Consider the following 10,207-nt stretch of genomic DNA (forward strand, 5'->3'; position numbering starts at 1 on the left):
CGCGGGATACCCGGATTTTAAACTTTATCGATGTAGTTTGATCTCGGTTTGAAAAATAAGTTAATAGGTGTACATTGCTAAACCATGTCACTGGCAAAAGGTGTGGTTTATTAGATATCACGGAAAAGATTAATGAAGTAAATACAGATTTGTAGCTCTTTTTGGTGTGAATCTACCACATTACGAATATAAAATTAACAAACTTTTTGTCACTTTCGGGTGGGGTCAAACCCCTGTCACTCCCATGTATGAGCTATATAGGTATGTACCGCTGTGAAGGATATGGTTTTTAAGCAGTTTAGTGCGGGATAGGGTTTAGTGCGGGTTGGGGTTGAACTCAGAGAGTTTCTGACTAGAATAACGTATCATTGCCGGGAAACTGATCATCGGCATGACGAAATAAGTTCAGAATAGTAATAGAAACTTGGATAAAAAAGAAGTTTTACTAGACGTAAATAAAACCACCGCGGCAACGTTGCCGACAGATGGTTTCCATTAAAAACAATAATAGTGGCACAGTTAAAAAAAATAAGTCTGGGATAGGCTGAGAACTTTCGATGTCAAGTCTAGTGTAGGGTTGCTAAATCAGCTGAAGATTGGTGGTCTGGTATAGGGTACGGGTTTCAGAGTCCCGGCGGCACACCCCCGCCCCAAAATATACAGTATACAGATTAACCCCCCCCCCCGGGGGATGGGGGGAAGGGGGCAAATGTTACTTTGAGAAGACGACAGTAATGCATTTGATCTTACCTGCTGCAAAAGATACTGTACAACAGCTATATGATTGCTGTGAGCAGCCATGTGAAGGGGAGTCAAGCCTTGGTTGTCAGTCAAACGGGTTTTACAAATGCCTTCATCTTGAGATGCAAAGAGTTGGACAATCTCTATAGCACCTTGAGCGCACGCTACATGGAATGCAGTGCTTCCGTCACTTCTCTAAATCAATAAAATAAATTAATGAATCAATCAATACCAATGGTAATAGTTAACAACTTTTCACCAAAGTGGAGGTGGTTAGTGGTGGATATTAACCGGGCCGCGAAGCGGCGAGGTAGATATCCTCCACTGGCCACCGACACTAAAACAGTGAGATAAAATAACCCAAAAGGATGATTTTTAACTTATTTATTCCTGTCAACGAGTTGCTCGGAGATGTATAGCAAAGGATATCCGGAGTTTAAATAGCCAATCAGAGAGCGCGCCAAAAACGCCTTCCACTGTTTTAGTATATACTAATAATAGTAATAGTAATAGTAATGGTGACGGTAATAGTACTCTCCAAAGGGAGGTATTGGCATTGGTCTGTTTACAATAAAGGTTTCAACATTAACTAATACATTTCACTAGATTCTTATACAATAACTTGAAAACAAATACAATGCTCATCTCGTTTGTGGGTCGTGTGTCTCTCTTGAAACATAAATTTATATATTTTACTATTATTTTTTTTATTATTTTCAATGAGTTTGTCAATCAATCCAACCAACCAACCAACCAATCAATCAATCAATCAATCAATCAATCAGTCAGTCACTTTGTCAGTTGGTCAGTCGGTCGGTCGGTTGGTCAATAGCATCATTAACTTTTTTGTAAACGAACAGTCTAACAGTCTATACAAGTTACACAATCTATCTTACGGTGCTGATTACAAGACAAGAGACATTTATTAAGTAATACTGTTTACCTTTGGCTGTCGAATAACAGCTCCGTTGTCCAGACAAAGTTGTACCACCTAAAGCAAAATCAATTAAAAGCGTCAAACAAGGTTCTCACTGTTAAAAGGAAGAATTTAGAATTATCTTGCAGATATTTCTTACCTCAGTATTTCCACTTTCAACCGCGAAATGAAGCAGAGTGCTGCCCTCAGCATCTACATTGAAAAGTAAACCTTCCATCGCCGTCTCTTTCGATTTAGCTGCCAGCATAAACAACGTAGTGTTATTAGGGTTCGAATTATTTGTGGGTCCTGAAGGGGTAAAAAGGGGAAGGGGGGGGGGGGGGGAGGGGGTGGGCAAGTTTTCATTGAATCACAGATAGAAAAACAAATGAACTGGGACTGAGATTTTGAAAATTTGGGAAAACAGTAGGCTGGAAAATGTAGTTTGGTCAAAATTTGGGCCGGAAAATGGGATTTATACCCCCGTTCACGACCTTCATTACTGAGTAGAAGAGCCTGTTGGGGGAGATGTCTCTCGAAGTTTTGACCACCAAATCAGTTAGCGTTTTATGAACCTTTTATCTTTTTGATGACCTTGGTGCAAACGTAACGAAAAATGACAAACTGTCTAGGCAACTAAACGAAAAGGGGGAAAAAAATTTTGGGGGATATTCTTGGAAACGTCTGGGTGGGGTACGTCATTGGGGTCCCCCTACCCGTCTCGGAACAAAATACGTTCAAATTTGCTACTCCATCTTAGATTAAAGAGTTTACTTGTATACTCAGTCTCAGTCAGTCAGTCAAATATTGAGCCTGTCGCCAACCAATCGATCAGTCAAGAAGTCAGCCAAACAGCCGATCAATATACCGGACAGCCAGACATCCAGCCCGCCAGCAAGCCAGCCAGCCAGTGGTTCCGTCAGTAAGTCTGAGTTAGTCGGTCAGTCAGCCAGTCGGTCAGTCAATCAGTCAATCAATCAGTCAGACAGTCAGACAGTCAGACAGTCAGTCAGTCAGACAGTCATTCAGTCAGTCATTCATTCATTCATTCATTCATTCATTCAGTCAGTCAGTCAGTCAGTCAGTCATTCAGTCAGGCTGGCAGGTAGGCAGTTGGTCGGTCGGTCGGTCAGTCAGGCTGTCAGTCATTTTAAATTCGTACATTCTGCTACTGACCATCTTCAAAGAAAAATTCCGCGGTATTCTTGCTTCCTTTTTCCACAGCTCGGGTCAGAGGCGTCATGCTGTCATCATCACGGCAGTCTGTAGAGGCTCCGTGCTCAATCTACAACGAAAATACCATCCAACGTAAGCAGGTAAAGTGGCACTCCGGGAAAACTAAGTCATATAGAGCAACTAGTCAGTTTGATGTATTGGTTTTGCAATCAATATTACTTCCCTCCTAAGTGGAATATAGTTCTTCAACGCCAGCTGGTTCCCCTTATAATCCTGGGACGAAAAGGCACGGTCTTGACCTGAAACGCAATGCATTGACTCGGCCAGCGGTTGAAACCGGACCAGACATGACATAGTAAAGCACATGCAAGGGAATTCGGTGTTCACACTATTTTTTTTGGACCGGAATTTTGAACCCTCCTTTCGTGGAAATTTTAGCAAGTGGTTGAAGAAAGATACCCTTTGAGAGTGTGCAGCTTAGAATACAAGGTGAAGATGGTGGCCAGACTCAAAAGGGAGGACCTGTTGATTTGAAACCTACAACGAGTTGATGAATTACAACTGTAAGTCATTAGAGAATCGAGGGGTGGATAAGACTTAATAAAACGTAAATTAGTTATTCAAGGTTGGTTTCTCAGCTTTATTCGATAGTACTGGCATTACCGGTTGAACGGTAAGTCAGGCTTCAAGACAAAATTAACTATAAGAAGAGCCGCATTACTGCAAAGCATTGACTTTATAACTGAGGTGTGTCGTTTTGACCACAAGTTTAATATGAATTTACTTACCAGCAATTTGCAGACAGCTACTTTGTCTATATCAGCAGCGATGTGAAGGGCGGTCCGCGAACTGTGTCCTCTGATGTCTACGTCGCTAGTGGCATGTTCAAGAAAAGCCTGAAATAAATAAAATAGTATGCTTATATCTTATGGGAGAGTTCTATCCCGCAAATTTAACAGAATTTAATTCCGTTGGGTTTTTCTCTTACAGAGCAAAACTGCAATATAGTCAAAACCAGTCAAGGGGGCTGATCTCTTTTTATAACAGCGGATGAAACTATCCTTATTGACGGAACTTGAATCACACTTGGTTATTGTACTTCTGACAGTAGCTGCACACATACACTGTTCAAAATTCCCAGCGAAAAAATCTCCAGACAGGAACCCTGCTTAAGGCACTGAATAGTGAAATTGTTAACCCTGTTTTAGATGAAAGACCCTGAAAACCATAACCTGTTCAGCAGCCTGTACCCGTGGTCAAAAATGCGAGTGTATCCCCGGGTGTTCTCCTAAAACGCACAATGTGGTCATTTAATGATGTTATTTTGCATAGGATGGTTAGATTTATATAACGCAAAGGTAGAGCCATTGTAAGGCTAGTGGCCTATCAGTTCGGAGCTTATCCCGGTTTCAGTAGCAGGAAGCGACTATGAGTATTTCTACTCCCCCTGGATAAGCTACTAGTCCATCGCAGGGTTATCCCCCAGCATTAAAGTCAGCGGTACCCATTTATACACCTGGGTTGAGAGAGGCACTGGGAGTGCAAATTATAATAATCCTAGCCAGGGCTTAAAGCCGGATCGATCGATCCAGGGTCCAGGGTATTGCCCCTTTAATCGGGACATCCTTGTTGCCGACGTCGTCGTTGTTTGCGTAAAATCCCTGATGGCATGTTTATAATAGTAAAGTGGTGGGATTCATCTGTAGGTCTATATACCTAACAACGTACCTTAACAATGTTCTCGTCCCTAGTCCGCACCGCGGTATGAAGCGGTGCACTTTGGCTCTCATCCAAAATAGTTGTGTCAGCCCCAGCCTCCAAGAGCATCTCCATGATTTTCACGTTACGCCCTAATATGGCATTGTGGATTGGAGTTCTTCCTGACTTGTCCAGGACATTTAGATCTAAGCAGTAAACATTGTCGTGATCATTTATTATTCTTATTCTAGCTGTGAAAATGATATAACTGGTACAACTCGTACGGCAGCAGACACACCAGTGGCCTTCCTAACATTATTACAATAAAATATAAATGAAATATTTATAGACATCATTAAGTGTAACTCCCTGGTAAAAAAATCTTTTACGATCCTTAAGGATTTTTAAACATTTGTATACGATCGTTTGTGGAGCTTGATGAGGTTCTTGTAGGATTCCTCCATATCCTCAAAGATTTTCCAAGTCCCTGCAAAGATCTGTCAGGTTCAGTAAAGATTCTTCAGGTCTGTGCAAAGATCTATGAGGATCTTTGCAGATTTTTGGAAGATCTTTGCCGAACCTGATTTAAGGGTCTAATCAAGAACCTGAAAGGTCTTAGCAAGATCCTGAATGGTCTTTGAAAGGATCTTTTAAAGGAACCTTTAAGATACTGTAGCATCCTTATGAACACAGGCCGGATCCTCGGGGATACTGAAGGATCCTTGAAAGAATCTTTAGAGGTAACTTTGTCAGGAACCTCATAAGATCTTCATAAGATCCTCTTAGAAATTCTTGAGGATTCTTAAAAGATCCTTGTCTTGAAGGATCTTTACAGGAACTTTTATGTGCAGAGCTTTGAAGTTCTTTAAAGATCTTTAAAGATTTTGCAAAGATTTTCACCAGGACTTAACCAAACTGTTTGCAAGGCTGGCACTTAATCCCCCCCTCTTGCCGTATGTCAGCCATGCAGTTTATTGGGTTCAGTTACACTAGTTCGTATAACACGTGATCATTACTAGGTTCAGTCTCCAGTATGTTCTTGACTTCAGCTTCGTCTCCAGACAAACAGACCTGGTGAAGTTTAAATGGCTTCACCTTTTTTTCGTCCTCCTAAAGTCAAAAGAATCAAGTTAATTTAGCAATTTCATAAAATAAATCAAAGTTGCTATGAGCCACTGAACTCGGAAAATTAATTATGAAACAACTATCGAAAACGACAAAGTGACAAATTTATAAAGATTTGCCAGAACAAATCATGTTAAACTTTCCACACTTCAGTTCACTTCACTCAGTTTAATACAAACAAGAAAGAAGAAAGAAAAAGAATCGCTTCAACACGAACGTTGATCACGACTTTGTATTCATTTTGCTCAGTGCGTCAGCACTGTCTGCTTATCGAGAGCAGGCCGAAAGGCCGTGAGCTATTCTGAGTGGACTCGCCCATGACAAACGTTTGGTGATTTTTTTTCGCTCTTTGACTTCAATGTAATGGTAATAAAACTCTGCGGGGACGTTTGACCTATCTTTTAGTAATGATATAATGGATTTCGATTTAACTTGAGAAAAATATTTTAATGATACTTGGATTTTAATCGTGTATAAAAGGTACATCGTGTCGTGTCGTATCGTATCGTATCATAATTTTATCGTAACCTAAATGGACCCCATTTTTTGAACAGAATCGCATATATATTTTCGCAACATCATGTATATTTTCGCATATATTTTCGCGACAAAAAACAGTTTATATTGACTTAACACATATCATAACCAAGTTTCAGCAAAATTGTAACATTTAAAATATTTTACTCCAGCTAAATTGAATTCCATCATATTATAACTGAATAATAGGCGAAAGTTTCTCAAAGTTTCATGGTCATTACTTCAAATTAAAGCCAAAAAAGTCAGACCCAAAGTGGTAATGTTTTATTTTTAATCAAACAATGTTGCCATATGCCTACCAGTTCGTCGTCATCTTCAGCATCTGCTACGTCATAGACATCGCTGGCTATTGATTGGAGAGACAGCTTACTCATTTGTTTGGCTCGCTGGCGCCGATCTTGGTCAGGACTTTGACGTAAAGGTACCAAAGGCATTTGTTCTGCACCAGGTCCATCGGGAGGTAACGAGTCATTCATGTTGGAGTCCATTGCAGTGATTGTATAAATTTTATAACAATGTTATGATCTGAAGGGATTCAAATAGATATGCGATGCACTAAATAAATTATGAAGTCACAGGTTAAGCATGTAAATAATACATTTTCTTCGTATATTTGCTCAATTAAACAACAGTAAATTTAATTTTATATTATTATTTTTATTTTTAGATTTCCCTTTGTTGTCACAAGAAAGGCCGCGTTATATTGTTGCGTAACATCCGATAAACGACATACAATGCGCGCGAGCAAGGTTAAGGTCAAACGGTGTCTTGCTCAGAAAGCGGCTTTGTATATTAAAAGAATTATTATATAAGAGATTTCTGCCTAGTAAATCTAATAGGTCTCATCGAATATAATTAGTCCCTTTCGTTTATACATTGTAGTGTTCCTTTCTTACTGCACGGGAGTATTTTGCTTTATGTTCTACGCGGCGACTTCTTGTTGAGCTAAACTTGATTTCTGTTCGGTGGCGCGAAACAGACAAGGACAAAAAGATCCTGTCCATTGCCCATGTTAAGAAAAGTTTTGCGGAACATCATATGATCAACTTCTCAATATCTTCGCCAACATAACCGCTTTAAAACACAGAACGCATCGTCATTCACTTGTGATCCTTGTACACAAGTGCCTTAATGGCAATGGCCTTGCCTACATAAGAAATGTAATTTGTGATGATCTTAAATTAGCATAAATTACTATTTTGCCGGCACGGATCAGAGGGCTGGGTGCGGGTTTGAGGTGCGCAGTGTATAGTGGGATTTGAGTTTAAATAGGTGGCCGTTAGAAAGGTGAGACATTCTACGGTCAGCCTTCGTCACGTTTTGGTCAATGTTTGGTTTTCCACCGGACAAAACTAAAGTCAGAGAAATTATTCCTCGGAACAATCGTGATCTTCTTGGTCAGATAAAGAATCTTGTCGCGACTATAATTTTAGTTCTACCAATATTTTGTCTTGGTTCTACGAGATCGAGCGATGAGGTGCCGCTGAGCAGATGCGGGATGTGAAAGAAGCGCGTTGCTTCTCCTTTCGTTCAATAAGAAGAGTAATGAAGATCAGTTTAGAGCTAACAAATTGGTCCTAGACGCAATTGAAGACGATATCGTCGGTCTTTGTCGTAAAGACTTTGACAAATCCAAGAAAGCGTTCTATCGGGGAATGTCCTTTTAGTCGCCGTTCTGCTTTGGAATGCAAACATCACGACGTGGCGGATGTCGGACGAAGACGATGAGAAGAAAACTTATAGAGCTGAAGCAAAACCAGGTCTCTGTAGAGACTCCTTTCTTGTGCTGGTCCTGCCGACTTACGGTCAGAGTGGCTAAGCAACAACGCCCAGGATCAAGGTGTAGTTTGTTCCATTTTACTTTTGGTTTGATTTCCTTTTGATTTAACACTTTATTCATGTTTTCTTTAAAGGCAGATTGCGTAGATCACTTCAGTTTTGGAAAGTAATTCCCACGCCTTGTTTCATTATAGGCACTATTAGTCGGGCTTCATGTTGCCACTACTTATAATTCCACGGCTTTTTGTTACAACAAACAATTAATCACTAATTTATTGGTGCTGAAAATTTATCTGTCTTTGTTCAGATCACTATAACGGGCTTATTAGTTTTGAGTGTATCACTATATTTTCTACACCTTCTATCTGTTCCTATTTTATTCCTTGTTATTGCGTTTATTGATCTCGGTTAATTTTTGCGCATACATTATATTGTTGCTACGGGCTAAGGTTTCCCGTTAGTCTCCTATGCATTTTGCGTCCTACAGTATTAGTACTTTGCTTTATGGCTTTTTAGCCTTCTGCTTGAAGGGCATGTGCCCTTGAGGGGTCTATGATATGAGATTGTTTATGTTTAAGATTTGAATACAGTGCCCTTGACGGGTCTATGATATGAGATTGTTTATGTTTAAGATTTGAATACAGTGCCCTTGACGGGTCTATGATACGAGATTATTTATGTTGAAGATCTGAATACAGTGCCCTTGAGATTGCATAGAAGAGCCAATATTGTTGGAATTCAAATAAACCATTATTATTATTATTATTATTATTATTATTATTATTATTATTATTATTATTATTATTATTATTATTGTTTATGTTGAAGATTTGATTACAGTGCCCTTGAGGGGTCTATGATATGAGATTGTCTACGTTGAAGATTTGAATACAGTGCCCTTGAGTTTGCATAGAAGAGCCAATATTGTTGGAATGCAAATAAACCATCATTATTATTATTATTACCAAAAATAAGTCGTATTTGTAATGTATGCTCAAATTTAAGTCAGAATGTATCTTTAGCCATTGTAAATATTTTAGAAATAGACAAATAAAATTATTACTATTATTATTATTATTATTATTATTATTGTTGTTGTTGTTGTTTTTGTTGAAGATGTGATTACACTGTCCTTGGGGGGTCTATGATATGAGATTATTTATGTTGAAGATTTGAATACAGTGCCCTTGAGGGGTCTATGATATGAGATTGTTTATGTTGAAGTTTTGAATACAGTGCCCTTGAGGGGTCTATGTTTAATGATTGATAATGTTGAAGATTTATTATCACTCCCCTTTAGGGGTCTGATATGAGACTGTCAATGTCAAGTATTTATATATTTTCATAGTGCCCTTTAGTGGTGTATAGAGTACATGTATGTTTCTTGTCGTTTTGTTTCTTTCTGGAGTAAGCGTTCATAAATATTGAATTGCGTTTCTCTGGAAGTTGCTTGTCTGTATGTATTAGCTTGCTTAGTCTCTCTTTTGTTCAAGTACCATTGTTTGTTTTCACATATTCCTTTATTATCACTTTGTTTCGTTTTTTCTTTAGACATTTCTGGCACGAGGTTATAGTCTTCACCTACATGTGATACAGGAGAGGTGTCTTTATTATTATTAAAAATAAAAAAAAAAAAAGAAAGAAAATGAAATTTACAGCTCTTGTTTTTGAGTGCTTCAGAGATTTCTCTTAGTTACACAGGAGTTTTTAACAGATGGAGATCTTTTGCCTCAACTGTGTTGGGTACCAGCCCCATCCCTGTAAAGCCCATCAATTGTGCCTCGTTCATGCAGTTAATGCTGTATTCGAGCACATCAGTGTTTTCTATCAGTTGCGCATTCCATGGTTTCAAGCCGCTGCACGATCTGGCAAGCTTGAGTGTCCCAATTATCCTTCACTGTTATAGCAGTTAAAGAAAGTACGGTCCACCAGCTAATCACTGAAAGGAATGCCCAGAATCAAGGTGTAGTTTGTTCTGTTTTGCGTTTGCTTTCAGTTTTGATCCTAGTTATCCTTTGGTTTTTTCATACTAGTCGCATTTAGCGCTTTTCATCTTATTTTACATTAATTCAATTGTTTTTGTATTTTATTTCCTAGATCATGAGTCTGAAGCTTTGCCATTGCCATTTATTGATCCCTCTTTTCGTTTACTTGTTCTGTTGGTGTATTGTGATATTAAATCTGGTGTCAAGTGAAAAGATTGTGTTTAATTATCACTTCAGTATTTTGGAAAGT

At 38.9% G+C, this 10,207-nt stretch overlaps 1 protein-coding gene across 1 annotated transcript; it reads right to left on the minus strand.

Annotated features, from left to right (window-relative positions):
• Window positions 1-750: 750 nt before the first annotated feature.
• LOC144640627 (transient receptor potential cation channel subfamily A member 1-like) lies at window positions 751-6,714 on the minus strand (the record flags this gene model as incomplete). Its single annotated transcript, XM_078499721.1, has 8 exons — window positions 6,493-6,714; window positions 5,548-5,641; window positions 4,562-4,737; window positions 3,622-3,729; window positions 2,834-2,942; window positions 1,818-1,915; window positions 1,685-1,732; window positions 751-936 (listed from the first exon to the last, which is right to left on the minus strand). Coding segments are annotated over exons 1-8 (1,008 nt in total), but the record flags the coding sequence as incomplete, so codon positions are not given.
• Between the last annotated feature and the right edge of the window lie 3,493 nt (window positions 6,715-10,207).

This window comes from Oculina patagonica, unplaced genomic scaffold (genome assembly GCF_052425735.1).
Source record: "Oculina patagonica isolate OP01 unplaced genomic scaffold, crgOcupat unplaced391, whole genome shotgun sequence".
Taxonomy (NCBI): Eukaryota; Metazoa; Cnidaria; class Anthozoa; order Scleractinia; family Oculinidae; genus Oculina; species Oculina patagonica.